Below are 17,500 nucleotides of genomic sequence, written 5' to 3'. Positions count from 1 at the left end.
CACAGAGACATCCCTTCCCTCCCTCAGTGGGGATCTCATCAACCTTGAAATGATGACGCATCTCTTAACCTGGCCCTGACATGAGTGACCACCCAAGACACACACACACACAACATCGACACTTTTAATAATTTAATAATGTCCACATACAAAGGTAATCATTCAAAGGTAGTTGCCCTGGGCCTCCGCCACCACTCGGCACCACTCGTATTACTTCCGAGTTTTTTTAATTAAAAAAAAAAAAATGAAAATAAATCACTTGTCACTGCAAACGAATGACAATTCATAATACGCATTAAAAACACTATTGTTTTATATTATGTATCAGCCTGAAGTGTATCTTAGATCCATCATGAAACAAATGTTTCCAGATCACGTGACGTTTCTGTTGGTGGCGTGTGTGGTCGCAAATTAGGCATGAAAGGATTTCTAAGTGGCAGTGAGAAAAGAAAGAAGAAAAGGGAGGATGAGAAGTTCAGGGTATGGAAGCCCATTTCCGCCAGTAAAAGAAAAAAAAGGTGGTCACAAAAAGTCAGAATTATGAGATAGAAAGTCATAATTATGAGATAGAAAGTCAAAATTATGAGATAAAAAGTCATAATTATGAGATAAAAAGTCATAATTATGAGATAGAAAGTCATAATTATGAGATAAAAAGTCATAATTATGAGCTAGAAAGTCATAATTATGAGATAGAAAGTCATAATAATGAGAAACAAAGTAAGCATGCTTCACTTTGGCTTGAGTCTGATACAAAAATGGAGTACATTGAGGACTACTTTAAACGTGGCTTTACCACAAATGAAATGCTTGATTTGCTTGCTGTTTCGCATGGAGTTGTATTACTAAGCAAGCGTACTCTTGAGAGGTTTTTAAGCAAGAAGAAGTTATATTGATATATTGATTTTGACCAGGGCCTCCAATTGACTAAAACTGCCCCTGTATCATTTGCATGTCTTCCTTTTGTGCTCCAAATGACAAGGTTTTGCCCACTAAACAATCCCTGTGAAAGCCATCTTGGTGTGTCAGTAATGTAGGTTATTTACGTTTTTTTTTTTAAAGTTGTTCAGGTATACACGAGTGATGTTGATGTATCTGGATGTTTTTGTATTCCAGTCAATTGAATCTGTATTATTAGGTCTTGATTAAAACCTACAATTAGATTTAAAAAAAAGCCTAAATTCAAATATGAAATATATTTCAGGTGACCTCGACTTAACATTCCAAGACTACTTTGGTATGTTTTTCTCTCTGTGACATCCATGTATGAAAAATATAGGCTCCTGTGTGCAGTCAATGGCAAAGTTAAAACAAGCAAGTTTGTAATTGTTTTATAATGACTTTTCTACAACAAAGTCGTTAAAGGATAAGAACCTTGTGCTATGGATTTATTAAATTAGTTCACTTTCACTCTTAAAAAAGGAGAGCCCTGGGAAAGAAAACAAACAGCGGATGCCAGCCAGACGAAGGAAGTGAAGAAGATTAATGAGGATATCGAGGCAGATCAGGGGGAACCCTAGGGAGAAATTAGGGAGGAAAGAGAATAAGAGGCGAAAGTATAAGGACGGGGTGAAAGTAGATCAAGAAAATGGTAGAGCGAAAAATGCGGTGTTGTAAAACTCAAAAACATAATCACGCGAACAGCGGCATAACCGCATTAAGGAACAGAAGTGAAGACGGCAGAGTTTGTGAGGGGGTAAGGAAATGTTTTCCCTCGCTTCAACTCTGCTGGGGCATCTTGGATTCGTTTTCTGAAATGTAAAGCTGACTGAAATAGCAATGTTTGCGTAGACCTAGGCAAATTTGGATGTATCTGATATCGCCCTTACTTTTTGAAAACAGAGAGCATCAAAGGTGGACTTTGGGAGTGTTTGTGTTTGACGCGCGTTTGTCACGTTTGCGTGCGTTTGTCTCGCTAAACCTCAAACAAGTTTCTGTTTTTGGCGAACCTTAAAACTGACGAAAAATTGCCATAACTCCTCTCATGGACAAAGTGTCAATCGTTGTCAGAGAGGGTAAGTGAGACGCTAAATGTACGCCGCTGAATTGACATGGTACACCCAGAATGCTTTGCACGGCAAAATGGCTATATAATGGCTACGTCACTTCCTGATTCTGAGCTGTGATGGCCGAGAGGTTAAGGCGTTGGACTCGAAATCCAATGGGGTTTCCCCGCGCAGGTTCGAACCCTGCTCACAGCGATGACTTTCTATAGTCATGAACTATACATTTGCCATAAATTGAAATGGTCATGTGATTGGCTCGTCCATCCAATGAAAACCTAAAATGCAGAACTACACCTATGCAGATGGATGCCTTATTTAGGTACAGTGTGTACCAGGAAAACATCCTCTATGCCCGGGGTAGTTTACCAGCTTAAAGAGCCACAACAAAACCCAACACCATTTTGAAGAACCCCACGGTTACCAGACCATCAATGGCATGAAATGGTTCAACATTACATGAGAGCCATGGAGAAGAGGTGATGGAAAATAACAATTGTATTCTTATACCTTAAAGCAGCAGTCAGTAGTTTTGGTCAATAAGCAATTTAAGAGCTGAAAAGCCACGCAAAAATTCGTACAGACACCAACAGCACAGTTAGCCTTGATTAAAGGCCTGATGCTAATGCGTGTCTTTTGGCTATATAGCCTAGTGGGCAATGAGCTGTGAATGCGTTTTCACAAGGTGGTCTGACCCGGACCATAGAACTGCATAGTCATAGTGCATAACCTAGGTAGTTAGTTTGTGTTTATCTGTCTTTCACATGACCATATACCATGACGATTCATTTGAAGATGATACCAGCTCTAGTTGCTTCTAAGTTCTAATGCTTCTATGTTTTTGCTTCTATGTTTCATACATAGAATATTGTACATGTATTAAAGTGGCCATGAAACAGACACACTTGCTTGACAGGGCTTTGGCCCTTGACTGCAATCTCATTCATCATCCATCGGACTGTCCATGTGCTCTTACTATGTTCATCGAGTTACCATGCCATAATATAATATATTATAGATCTGCCCATCAGTATAGATACTGCATCATACTTCATTGCACTATTATTATAAGTATACTAGTACAATAATGTTTACATTTTTGTATTATGTATATTTTCACATTTTGGACAAGAAACGTGTTTTGAAATTGGAAAAGTGTTTTGAAATTGGAAAAATTGAAATTGAATACTTGGGCAAGTCTATGTAACAGTCTTTGTACTGTTCTCTTGCATTCATGGTGAACTGATGTTCAAGCCTAATAAATACAGATGGGCCACTGGACCGGATACTCCTTCTCTCTTGTGCCCATTCACACACCCTCACGCATACACACTTCCTCTCTCTCTCACACACACACACACACACACATATAAACATAAACACTCAAAGACAACCATCATTAGCTGTTTATTGTATCAGTAAAGAAAGATGTTCAATACTTTTGGTCAGCTTTATAAGATAAGTATGTTGTGGAGAAGGGGCCCGACACATTCAGCCATGATGAAATAGCACGCAGTTAGCGGAACACAACACTGACACGTGACAATCATATTCTGTTTCACCCCACGACAACATGGGATCAAAATAACAACCTAATTCATTTCACTGACTTTATAACTAAGAACAGCACCAAAATATACTGGTAAAACAATGTCATTCTCAGTCTGCTTGAGAAGGTCAGCAGAAAGTAGTAGTAGAACATCTACCTTCTTCTCGCCACACTGGAAGTTCAACTGTGCATATGTAGAGTGAACGTCATCCAGAGGGTGGGGTTGGGGGGGGGGGGGGGGGGGGGGGTTGTAGTTTGCCCCAGGCTGGAGGATGATCTCTGGTAGTCAGAACCGGGCTGTTCTTGTAGAGTGTTGTCTCCAGCAGTGAAGGAAGTCTCAATTCATGTGCTCTAGACCAAACTGTGGCGGTCCTGTAGTGGTTGCTCTTTACAAAAAGAAGGTTAATGTGTTGTCCTATTAGAGTAATATTATCGTAAACTGCTAAATGTCATATCATCACAGTACCCAACAGTCATATTCTGATTCACAGATAAGTCTGTGTGTGTGTGTGTGTGTGTGTGTGTGTGTGTGTGTGAGGGAGTGTGTGTGTGTGTGTCTGTGTGTGTGTGTCTGTATGTGTGTAATTGTTAAGTAGAAGCTTGGCCTCTCCCTGCCCTGTGTAAAATTAGCTTGCTTCTACGCTCCCTCTCTTGTAGTCTGCTACGACCATTGTAAGTTTGTCCATCTGTCCCAGCATGCAACACAGTTTTACTGGTGGAACGAGGAGAACATGGCAGTCTCAACTGCAACTGGTTGCTCATGAAAGTCATTGTTTGGAATTGATGATCTCATAAAGAACACAGTGAGCTTGACTTGAGATTGGCTGGTCTGCATTACATTTGTTTGTGACTGGCCTCACGTTAGGGAGCGAAGGAACTTCATCCTGATTGGCCATACCGTATGGAAAACATTAGGCTAAGTTATAATAGGTTGGTTTGTACAAATCAGAGTATACTTGGCTGTGATTGTCCATTCTGTAGAGAACAGAGTATGCTTCCCACCAGTTGGCCCCTCTGTCTCTAGTAGGCAGTCATTGACCGTTACATTTCTGATTAGCATTGGCTGGTCATTCTACTTCTAATAAAGGATCAAGAGCTCCTTGGTGACCAGGTGACTCCTCCTCTTCCTGTTCACAGAAGTCTTCACTTCTGTTTTTTTTCAGACTGTTTCCATAGCAATCACCACCATGTCAGCCCCAGCATCTTTGGGCACGCTGGGGGAGTTGCCACACTGATCAGGCCCCGCCTCTTTGCCCCCTGCTTCACACACTTCCTTGGCTCGTGCCGCACAGTTGTCATCGTCATGGAGGCTGTTGTCCAGGGCGCTGATGTTGTCCTGCTCGTCTGGGTCGATATGGCAACGGCAAACCTCAATTCCCGAGTCTCCTGTCAGCCGACGCTGCTGGAAGTGGCTCTGGTCCAACTCTGGGTCAGAGGTCGCCGAATCCCGTCTGCCTGGGTCCAAGAGAGCCGTTCTGAGGGGCGGAGACTGGGCGGGGCTGTCATCGGACATGGGACACACTTCTTTCACTGACTCCAGACTTTGCCCAGTGGTCACATCCAACGGGTCCGAGAAAGGGAGGAACGGCAGAGGAGAGGAGAGAGGTGGAGGGGAGGTCAGAGAGAGAGGAGAGGAGGGCTGGTTTGTGCTCAACCCCACGGTCACACCAGGTGGGTGTAAGATTATGGTGCAGTTAGCTTTAGAGACGCTGCTCAGGCTGGCTTGTTGTGTATCACTGACGTTAGCTTCAAAACTGCTACTCTTGGACTTACTGACGCTAACTGAGCTACTGCTGTTCCCTGGGTTACTGGCGTTACTCAGGTAACCAGGGTTATTGGGGTTGCTAGGGGAACCGGCGTGACTGGGGTTTCTGAGGTTACTGGTGCTGTTCTTTGCTGGCTCTCCTGCACCGAGGCTATGGGTGGGGGCGGAGTCTGGGCTGTTGAGGGGGGAGGGGCTCTGTGCAATGGCAAGGACCTGGACAGGGCCTGGGTCGCTGTCGCCGGGGGAGGAGGCGTGGCTCGTGGAGGGGGTGTAGCTGTAGGGGGATGAGTTGCAGCAGGAGTCACAGGAGCAGCTGGTGTAGTTATCGGAGCTCTGGGAGGACAGGAGGTGGCCGGTGCCTCGGGGGTAACCCACGCAGCTGTAGGGAGGGGGCGGGGTTCTGGGCTGGGCTGCCACCTCCTCATAGGAGGGAAGCTTTAGCGAGGCCAGGAAACCTGCCAATAGAAGTGCAGGGTTAGAGACGGCTGGGTAGGCAAAGTACCTAATAGATATAGCCGTGTGTACATGAGGGAGAGGCAGTGGTCAATTACATAATCGTAAACTGGGGGTTAGTTAGTGTCCAAAATACCCACACCCAACACCCCGCTTAATTTGGGCCCTGTAGAGAGGGTGACGTTAGGATAAGAGTGGAGGGATCTTACTGAGGTCGAGCATGGAGGCGCTGTAGGTGCGAGCTCGCTGGTAGGCCGACTGGTTGATGTCCCTCTGCCGCTGCTGCTGCTGCTGCTGCCTCTGCTTGGCCTGGCGGTGGTGGTAGGCACAGCCACAGCTGAACAGGATCAACACACTCCACAGCAGCCAGAACCCTGCTCACACACACATACACACACACACACACATAAACACAAACATACACACACACATGTGAACACACACACACATAGACACAAACACACACACATGTGAAAACACATAAACAAACATACAGGAGCTGGTATGAATATGTGAGATTTTCCTTAAGTAGCTCATGATATCTCAGAGTGTATGTGTTTATGTTTGAGTATGTTGTGTTTCAGTTGTGATTAAAATATGGTGTTATAGCATAAAACAGGTGTAGGTGTCAGGTTTATGTATAGGCAAAAGTAAGTGAAATTATACATAAAGTTGTAGTAAAATAAGTGAGGTAATAGTCATCTAAGGAATGAAATGAAAGTAATGATGTCTTACACCAGAGCTCATAGTAGTAGGAGCAGCAGCCAGACTCTCCGCAGCAGTGGCCGCTCTGGCACAGGTAGCCGCTGGCTGTGTTGGTCCCGGCGCAGTAGCGAGGGCTGCCCAACAGAGGGAGCACTCCCGAGCGCTGGTACTCCAAGCCTTCCTGCAGCGCCTGCCTCCAGCGGTACACACGCTCCTCTGCGGGCTCCGCCATCACTGACAGACACACACACATACACACACATGAACATGCACATACATACAAACACAAACAATATGTCTTTGAGACACTTGCCCCTGGATGTGTAAAAGAATCAGGAAATATTAGAACAATTGTGAGGAACCATCAGGCATTAAATCACAAAATCCATGACTTGACACCAATTCATGTATTGTTCACTGATCAATTGGACCACTTAGCAATATTTAGTGCATGAAAAGACATCATCACTTTTTCCGCGCATTCTTTTACACCTGATGCTGAAAGCATGCAGCCTTTGTGCATTATTGCATTATATTATTTGCGCAAGTTATCGGGCCCACATGCAATTACAACAACAGCTCATCAGAAATCTACCACAATCTACTCCCATCTGGATAGATACGTAGATAGATAGACAGACAGACACACAGACAGATAGATAGATGGATCACATTCAAAAGCACCGATACACACAAGAATAATGAAACCCAGCAGTGGAAAGACAGACAGATGTGTTGATGAAATATGTGCCATTCATGTGACAGGGTGAGTGAAATTCATGGAGTATCACAAAATTCTGATTGGCTAATTTCTATTCCTGTCGGAGTAGCACACAGATGGTATTGATCTAAGTGGGATTAATAGTCACATGTGAACGCGGTCCAAGTTGGACCTGAGAGATTGGGTTCGCCATGTGGCTCCTCACTGTTATCAGACTCTTCTCAAAACAGCAGATCTGAGTCACATGTTGGAAAACAACGCTGCATCTCAGCTTGTTCCTTTATCTCTTTTGTCTGGACAATGAGGGAACATAATCAAACACGTTAATAAAGTAATTGGAATAAGTAAAGCGCTAAAAGCACACCCACCCACAGGTTTACCAATCTGCTCTAAAGTATCATATAACACACTAAAATAAGCATATAGTCAACTATGAACCCACAGTCTATTCTAGTCCTAATACACATTTGGATAACTATATGAATACTGTCAGTGCAAAAGCAATACTACTTCTCCTTGTCGTGGTAAAGTAAAACTGCACAAAAAAACGTTGACATACTATACTTTATAGACTATGCAAAATTAAGATGCAATCTACATGAACTTCCCAGAATTAAACAGGACATTTAGGCACAGGGAGCCTGTGTGCTACTGTGCTTTATTTGATGAGGACGACAGCTGGTCAACGGTCACCAGCTGGAATGGACATCCACATGGCTTGGACGCTAGGGTCAGCTGTGGAGGGATTTCTCCCTGTTATCCAACACATTAACATCCTTACAGCTACAGGAAAAGCATATTTAGGCTGTGCCCACTTTAAATCCGCCAGCTTGGCAATGACGTGCCCCGGCCGTAAAGCCATGGTGGAAATGGTCCAAAATACATAAACATGTGACAGTTTGCAAACAAACAGAGTGACCCAGGTCAGGGCAGCGACCTCAAAGAGACCTGTTACATCACCAGGACCTCATCTCCATTTGAGAGGGGGGGGGGAACTACAGGTTTGTAAGACTACAAACTATAGACTGTAAAAGAACTTTCAGAAACCTTAAAGTAGGGGTGTAAAACACACCCATCATGGCGATTCGATTCAGTATCGATTTCCTGACCCAACGATTCGATTATTTTCGATACTCATGAATACACCACGATACGATTCGATTCGATTCGATTAATTTGTTCTTTTTTTCACCTTACAGGCTAGACAATGTTTCAGATTTGAAATAAATCAATTAAAGCTGTTATATCGTTATGCATTTTATTTGAGAAACAACAGCCAATAACAGAAGTAGAAAAGTTGTACTCCATCTAGGCCTATGACAACCTCATTCACTGAAAAATAATAATGCCCCTGTTATAGATTCTGAAAGGCCTTGCATCAAAAAGTACTGTACAAAGTACAAAGTGTTAAGTAACAAAAATAGGCCTATACCACATTCACTATAGAATAACAATACTCAACAAAATCAGTGCAAAAGTGCACTAGCAGCAAACGGTAACAAAAAATAGGCCTGTAGTTATTCAATTTAAAATGACAATGCTCCACAAAATCAGTGCAATGAGTGCAAATGTGCACTAGTAGCAGCAAATGGTAACAAAAAATACCCCTGTAGGCCTACTTCATTCACTATAAAATAAAAATACTCATCAGAGTGCACTAGCAACAAAAAGTAAAAAAAAAAAATTTTTTTTTTTTTTTTTTTTAAACTGGTACTCTTGCGGACTTGTCGATGCATCGTATCGTCGGCTGTTGGATCGATGCATCGATGCAAAACGATTCTTTTTTACACCCCTACCTTAAAGGCACCCAGTGCAACTTTATGTAAACATTCAATGAAAAATAAACATTCAATTTCTAGTCTTTTTTACACGTAGTAAGTTTCAATAACTCCATACCATTACATATCGACATTCAAGGAGCAAAGATGAGACGTCGTTGTGTGGTGAGAACTGATAGAAAATCGTAAACAACAACAATCGCGGTGGGGAGAAGCCATTTTTCAATTGCCGGAAGCCTGCTTTATTTATTGTAGGTTACAAAAAATAAAGAAAATGGCGGCGATTGCTGTTGTTATCGATTTTCTATCAGTTCTCACCACACAACGACGTCTCATCTTTGCTGCTTGAATGTCGGTATGTAATGGTATTGAGTTATTGAAACTTACTACGTGTAAAAAAGACTAGAAATTGAATGTTTATTTTTAAGCCTCGAAAGTTGCACTGGGTGCCTTTAAAGGTACTTGGCTAATCTTCTCAGAAGTCTGCTTAAAGGTTTCTATGTTTCTATTAAGAACCCTTACGGGTTGTCTGTGAACAGGTTGCAGAACCCACAAGTGTCTTGCAGTGCATGACTTTACCAATGGTGCATCGACAGAAAATCTTTGAGCTGCAACCATAATATTTTTTTTCCACACACCAATGTATTATATACAAACCAAACATTACACCAAAAAGTGTAATGAATGTAGTTAATGCATATACATATATCTAGGCTTTGCAGCAGGTGCATGCTTTGCAGGTGCATCTCTCTCTCTCTCACACACGCACGCGCGCGCACACACACACATTACAAATGTGATAGTGGCCTACGCAGCATACCTAGTACACAGGCAGACACACATACTGCCATGGCCACAAGCAAACACTTAACCACGTATTCAAACGACAGAAAACAGGCATGGATGCGCTCTGTATGTCTCGCCCGTGCATCATAGTCACATAAAAGAGCTTTCGCGGTCAGTTGCAGATCCCTGCGCGTTATGTACACACACCACACGACGGCCTTAATCCCCGATACAATTCCAACATGTCTTCCAACGGGCGCGCTCAACGCTTGACTGTGTGACAAATATGAACATGGATGGCTCTATGCGGTTTCTTATAAACAACGCCAGACGCCAGTCTAACAGGCACAAAGACAGAGAGAGAGATCGACAAAGAGAGAGAGAGAGAGAGAGAGAGAAACAGACAGACAGAGAGAGATTATGTCATCAGGTATATCAGTCGATGGAACATCGCTCACCGTGCCTCGCGCAACCCCGCGTTTCGTCCGCATGTTTCCGCGAGGGGGTGAAGCTTCGGTCCTTGCACGGGCGATCCCGTGTCCTCTGATGGATCTCTGGCGTTCCTCACCACGTCCACCGGCCACCAACCCAGAAGCCTCGCCAATCGGGGCACAGGGGCAAAGGAGCTTCCGCGATGCTCCCGCTCTGATCGCGGAGGCTAGTTTTACAAGCATAAACCGCATCGGTCTCTGATTGGCTTTCAGCTGCGGGATGCAAGCCAATCACGTTACAATGTCCTGCCGGACGGAGCTTATCCTAGCAACACCCATAGCAGAGTCAAAGTCAAATAAATCAAATGGTGGAGTTTAAGACAGAAGATAAATATGGTCACATGAATACGTGCCGCCGTATTTCACGTGCAAGGATCAAGGCAAAGGGCTCAAAGGCTTTGTTAACGTCTATGGTTCCATAAATACTTCGGAAAAAGAAATAAACCACACATGTATTATTTTAAATGTATTTAAGAAATTGCCTGCCGGCCCGTATCGCCTAGTTTTCATTGGGTGCTTGGAACATTTCGAGCCTTTGCGGACAGAAGCCACCTCGATTGCCCGCTGCTCTGTCGCCTTCTCTCCATGCAGTGGTCGGCGCATGCGTATCTCAGTAGGGCTTTCATATGCGAAGATGATGGAGTATTAAGATTAACCTTTCTCAGTAGGCTGCAACGCAGTGGTGATTTGTTCTCTCATCACTACTGTCGAGTGCCTCCAACTGACTGATTGACTGACTAAAAGAGCTTAAGCATAAGTTTATTGAATGACATCATGATTGAACTGAGCAAAATAAAATGTTTTCTGTTCGGATGGTGAAGGGTTGGTGTCTAGGTCCCCATTGCAAGTGTAATGTTTATTCAATCGAACGTTACAGAAGCAGCTAACCCAAACCCGAATACATAGCCTACCAGGAAACCTTTAGGTAGCTACCTACTATCTTGACAACTATGTATCTTTTCTATTTATCTTGTCTTTATCTCTCACCTGAGGACGATTATGGGCTATTGCGTGTGTTTTCTGTTCTACTGCAGTTCACTCCGCTGCCACACGAAGGCAGAAAGACACCATGTTACTGCTGCCGGCAAACCTCCTTAACAGGCCTCCGGCAAACTGTCATTGCCTACGTTTGTTAGACGTTCTGGGGGAAAAAATGTAGTGGGATTAAAATGAGTGGATTCTTAAACTCATTAAAACTACTCAGGTGATCAATAAAGACCTTATTGTTGGTGAACTCATTTACCGGCACATTGATTCAATGTGCGAATATAATTGCGGTCAAAGAAAACTTAGTTCTTTACATTGTTCATCTAAAAAAAAAATATCCAGTGTTTAATTCCTCTATGGGACCGGGGATTATTTTTAATGAAACACTGTAAACTACTTTTCATACATCTCCTCCTCCATCTCTGCACATCTGTGTCGCGCGCTCACGCACATCAGACCAATCCCGCGCTCAGTTGTTGCTGCTGTCTCACCACTCATTCAGTTCTTATTCTCGCGCTAGGACGCGTTAAGACGAAATCTCTGAAAATTAAAGTCAAATAAAATGAACAAATCTGTTTGAAAATAAAAAGAAGAAGAAGTGTCAATTGTACAACAACAGCTGCCCAGAGGAAAATTAAGAACACAGAGATATGCTGCGCTTGGAAGTCGTGTTCCTGGTGAGCATTCCGTAATTTGATCCTTTTATAACTCAAAACTGCGATGTACTTTGATAAGTTAAAACATTTTAAAAGAAATACAATATGAAGCAGGATATGAAAGCTGTATGCGATCAAATATATTGTGTTACATTGTACATCAGACTGTATGTTGATACCTTCTGACATACATGTGCTAGATATTATAGGATAGATTTGTTAATTATGTCATATTTAATTTCAGATGCAACTGATTCCATATAATAAAACAGACTTCAATACTGTTATTGAGAAATAGATCAAAATGTGTCGAATGATGTAGATTTGTGTAATTGAGTGTTTCTGGGTGCATCATGCTTCATGTTTTTTTGTTCATGTGTATATGTTTGTGTAGTTGCTTCTTGTGAGCTGTGTGCTTGGGTGGCATGATTTAGATAACAGTGAGTTTGATTGCTGGCCACTGGATGACCCAGATGAGTTCAATATGATCAACTGCGGAGGTAAGTCTCCATACATTATATATAGAGAGAGAGAGACACGCACGCACGCACACACACACACACACACACACACACACACACACACACACACGCGCGCGCCTGTAAAACGGCTATTCTTTGCTACATGGATGATGCTTCAAATTCAGACTTGACTAGGTTAATACATTTAAAATAAAATGTCTGAATAGGTATACTTAGTGCAATTTGGTATTTTGTGATTGGTGTATCTAGGTGTTTGAATATGAATGTGTGTGTGTGTGTGTGTGTGTGTGTGTGTGTGACCAGCACAGCCACCTCACATTTGGGGTGTATGCTAGACAGGATAAGGAGTGATGGAGGCAGAATCAGTGCAAGAGATGGCTGTCCGCTTCACAAACAGAAATTATTTCTTTCACAGCAGTTTAGGAGATCCGGAAAGTACAGAAATTTAACAAATAATTCAGGAGCAAACCCTCCGCAGTGTGGAAAACCAGGCAACCATGGTCAAAACTAGACAACTATGTTAAAAACTAGCCACGAATTGTAAAAACAAGGCAACTACTGTCACTACGAGGCACCTATGAAAACTAGGCAACTGGGTTACGGTCCAAATTTGGCAAATCTTCAATAACTTTGGACCTGCAAACAACAGCAATCCCAAGCCACATAACAAGCTGAGGAAACCTTTTTTTCTTTTTTTCTCATGACCTTCAGCCTCTACGTCTCCCTCGTTTGGTTCTGTTCCAACACGGTTTTTAAAGCGTTCACAGGAGTTTCTGTTTTTGCTTCTCAGTGTTTTTTCTGTCCTTTGCGCTGCGAGAAACGAATCAGTCGGCAGCCCAGGATTCCAAGTAGCTTCAATTTGGATTAATAGGGTTGAACCATGAAGATTTGTGGGCCGGGGGTTGAATCAACGTACCTAAACAAAATAAAACACATAAATATGCAGACACATGTTCAGTAACATACCAATACAGCATATTGAACTGATTATAATATACAAATAACACAGCACAATGAAGAAGCACCAAAGCTGATGTTGTATGTCTGTGTTTGTCTAAATCCATTACGTCTGTTAGTGAATTATTAAACATTGCAGGGAGTGTAAGCAGGTAAAAAGGTAGAGGTCCTGTTTTTCACAGTGTGTTTGTGGGTCTGTGTGTGCGTGTGTGTTTGGTGTGTGTGTGTGTGTGTGTGTGTGTGTGTGTTTGTGCGCCTGGGTGTGTGTGTGTGCGTGTACGTGTACGTGTGAACAGGTCTTGAGATGGCGTGGGTGTTACGGCCTCCCCAGCGTGTGATGACTGGGGAGGAGTTCGATGTGATATACTCTGTGACTGTGAAAGAGCAATTCTACCAATGGGCAGTGGATCATCACATCTTCCCACACAGGTACACCCTTCTCTCTCATCCTCTGTATCCCTCTGTGTCTCCTCCCTCCCTCTCTCTCTCTCTTTATCTCTCTTTACATGCTTGTCCGTCTTGTACAATTTTTGACTCTATATCATGTTCACTGTTTAAAACTCTTCACACAACAGAGTCTTGTAATGCCTGCAAAATCTGCTATAAATGAGATTTGCTGGTGGTGAACACTGACTGAGAGAGATATTTATGAATTTTGAACAAAGTGGTCATTGAATTCATGCCTTCACACACACACACACACACATACACATGCTTACATGCACACACACACCTGTCCCTGTCCAGCTGATTATGTGGAGGTTCACACACACACACATACACACACACACCCATACACACACACACCCATACACATACACATTAACATACACACACACACACACACACACACACACACACACACACAAACACATGTTTGTTCCAGTATGAATCTCTGCATCTGTTTAGCCCTCTACATCTATCTCTCCTAATCTCTTTCTTGACCTCCTGCCCCTCGCCCTCCTCTCCTCTGATTGAAGTGTTTTGTGTATATTTTGCGTTCCTGTCAGCTCCATCAGTAGCGCATCAGAGGCCCAGCGTTTCTGTGAGGAGCACGATTGCCCCGACTGGAAGGATGCAAACGGGGAGAACTGCTGCATCCACCACGCCAACGTTCACTCCTGCCCCATGGGCTTCATGGTAAACCAGCACAAGAACATAGACATGCTAATGCCACACAGCCACACCACATGCTAACAGCACCAGTGACGTGCCGTGAGGTTCGTAGCTGGTGAGGCACCGAAACCGGAAGTGGTGTCATTTTGAGCTCTAGTTGTTTAAAAAAATATATAATGTATATATGTCAAAGGTTTTAAAATTGTCATCTGATCAGACCTGAAAAAACGTTACGTTTTATTGTCTAATACCATTATTTTTAAACAATCGTTTTTTTATTGTATTATGATGAGTTATTAATAAGATATTAATAGTTCCAAGCTAGAGTATGTAGCCCTCCCACCAATGATATGGCTCATTTAATTTTGTCTGGAGAAAATATAACTACGGTGGTGGGATGCTAATTTAAATGACCATTTACCCAACTCGGACAGTTTTGAAAAAAACAATTCCATATTTATTTACACAACATATTAACAAGCAAACAGTTAAACACCGCATACATTGCACACAATACCAACATGTTCTACTGGCCAGTTTAATTTAAAGTTGGTGCACTTTCGTTGGAGCCCGTAAACAACACAAAAGTAATCCGCTCACGACTACCCGTGGAAATAGGTTGTCCTCTTCTCCCGCGATCATCCTTGAGCAAATCCAGTCAGTGGCTAGTTTAGCTCAGAATTAGCACCTAGTCTGCTCACAACTTCAAGCCAACTGTCCTGCAGAAGCAGCCTTTAGGGAGGTTCATGGTGCGCATGTAGTCCCGTTGGGAAACATGAAACACTCCAATGCAAATGTCAATACATTCTGTCCCGTCGTTTGAAGCAAAACTTTTAGCTCCGGCATTGGTCTCCCATTATTTATCATTTCACATTTCATTTCACGTTTGGATTGAAAGTCCAGTGTAGAAGTAGGCCAACCGACGTCAGAACCAGCATATACCCGCCAAGTGCGCTTGCACTCTGCGCACGCATGCGTAAAACCGAGTTTGGAGTGATTGCGCAATCCTAGGGGAGGCACTAGCCTCCCCTGCCCATAGACACCAATGCATCTGCCTCCCTTGACCGTACGTCCCTGTTGTCTGGAACCGGAAATGCGCAAATTCAGCGATTTTGATAATAAAAATGCTCGAAATGATCTGAATCATGCAGAGATGACACCCGTACCAAAGATTAGTAGAGAAATATGAATATTTATTTTATAATATACTGTATATATACAGTACTGTGCAAAAGTTTTAGGCAGGTGTGAAAAAATGCTGTAAACTAAGAATGCTTTCAAAAATGGAAGTGTTAACAGTTTATTTTCATCAATTCTTCATAAATTAACAAAATGCAGTGAAGGAACAGAAGAAAATTCTAAATTAAATCAATATTTGGTGTGAACACCCTTTGCCTTCAAAATAGCATCAATTCTTCCAGATACACTTGCGCACAGTTTTTGAAGGAACTCGGCTGGTAAATTGTTCCAAACATCTTGGAGAACTAACCACAGATCTTCTGTGGATGTAGGCTTCCTAAAATTCTCCTGTCTCTTCATGTAAACCCAGACAGACTCGATGATGTAGAGATCAGGGCTCTGTGGGGGTCATACCATCACTTGCAGGACTCTCTGTTCTTCTTTAAGCTGAAGATAGTTGTTAATGACATTGGCTGTATGTTTGGGGTTATGTTCCTGCTGCAGAATACATTTGGTGCCAATCATACGCCTCCTGATGGTATTGCATGATGGATTAGTACCTGCCTGTATTTCTCAGCATTGAGGACACTATTCATCCTGACCAAATCTCCAACTCCACATGCAGAAATGCAGCCCCAAACTGGAAAGGAACCTCTACCATGCTTCACTGTTGCCTGCAGACTCTCATCATTGTACCTCTCTCCAGCCCTTCGGCGAACAAACTGCCTTCTTCTACAGCCAAATATTTCTTATTTTGACTCATCAGTCCAGAGCACCTTCTGCCATGTTTCTGCACCCCAGTTTCTATGTTTTCGTGCTTAGATCAGTCACTTGGCCTTGTTTCCTTGTCGGGGTAGAGCTTTTTGGCTGCAACTCTTCCATGAAGACCACTTCTGGCCAGACTTCCCCGGACAGTAAATGTCTGTACCTGGGTAACACTGGTTTCTGCCAGTTCTGAGCTGATGCCACTGCTTGAAATCTTCTGATTTCAAAGGTAAATAGGCTTGATGTGTTTTTCATCAGCTGCATTAAGTTTCCTTGGCTGACCACTGCGTCTACGATCCTCAACGTCTTCTTCAAAAGAGTTTGAACTGCACATTTTGAAACCCCTGTCTGCTTTGAAATCTTTGTCTGGGAGAGACCCTGCTGATGCAGTATAACTACGTTGTGTCTTGTTGCTGTGCTCAGTCTTACCATGTAAATGGATAAAAAATAAACATTTATTGTTTACATTTTTCAAAGCATTCTTAGTTCATAGCATTTTTTCACACCTGCCTAAAACGTTTGCACAGTACTGTATATTATATATTTTTTTATTTGTTTGTACTTTTCAAAATGACAGGTGAATCTCTGCCTCCCCTGCCTCCTCTGACTGCACGTCCCTGAACAGCACAATCTTACAGCACACACTCAGGCCACACACTAACAGCACACACTAAAGCCACACACTAACAGCACACGCTAAATCCACACACTAACAGCAAACGCTAAAAAAACAAGCTAAAGCAACACGCTAACAAAACACGCTAAAGCAACACGCTAACAGCACACGCAACCACCACACATCAAACCCACACACTAATTTCACACAATAACAGCACACACTAGTGCCACCACACGCTAACAACACACGCTTACACCACACGCTAACGCCACACGCTAAAGCCACACGCTTACACTACATGCTAACACCACACAGGCATGGGACTGTTTTCACCTAAGCCTTTGTTCTGTGAGGACAGAGAACCCGTGAGGTTTTATGAAAGTCTTTTTGTTCTATTTCTTTGTTCCCTCTACAGCCTTAGCCATTTGTTCTGTTATAGTATTGTAACGGTGTTAATTATCGGACAGCGTTTGTTATCGGCAAACGTT

The 17,500-nt window shown here is 42.9% G+C and overlaps 1 protein-coding gene across 1 annotated transcript in view; it reads left to right on the top strand.

Annotated features, from left to right (window-relative positions):
* Positions 1–10,249: 10,249 nt before the first annotated feature.
* Positions 10,250–17,500, top strand: part of LOC308366199 (atrial natriuretic peptide receptor 1) — a gene marked incomplete at both ends in the record, with an annotated part of 18,586 nt that continues 11,335 nt past the window's right edge. Inside the window, 4 exons of the mRNA XM_080839834.1 lie at positions 10,250–10,417; positions 12,289–12,394; positions 13,630–13,762; positions 14,344–14,473. Of these exons, the coding sequence (XP_080695960.1) occupies positions 10,250–10,417; positions 12,289–12,394; positions 13,630–13,762; positions 14,344–14,473 (537 nt within the window). The remainder of the gene's footprint in view (positions 10,418–12,288; positions 12,395–13,629; positions 13,763–14,343; positions 14,474–17,500) is intronic.

The sequence above is a fragment of the Sprattus sprattus genome, assembly GCF_963457725.1.
Source record: "Sprattus sprattus genome assembly, chromosome: 5".
Classification (NCBI taxonomy): domain Eukaryota; kingdom Metazoa; phylum Chordata; class Actinopteri; order Clupeiformes; family Clupeidae; genus Sprattus; species Sprattus sprattus.
The sequence above is the reverse complement of the archived record's forward strand: the minus strand, read 5'-3'. Positions and strand labels throughout refer to the sequence as shown.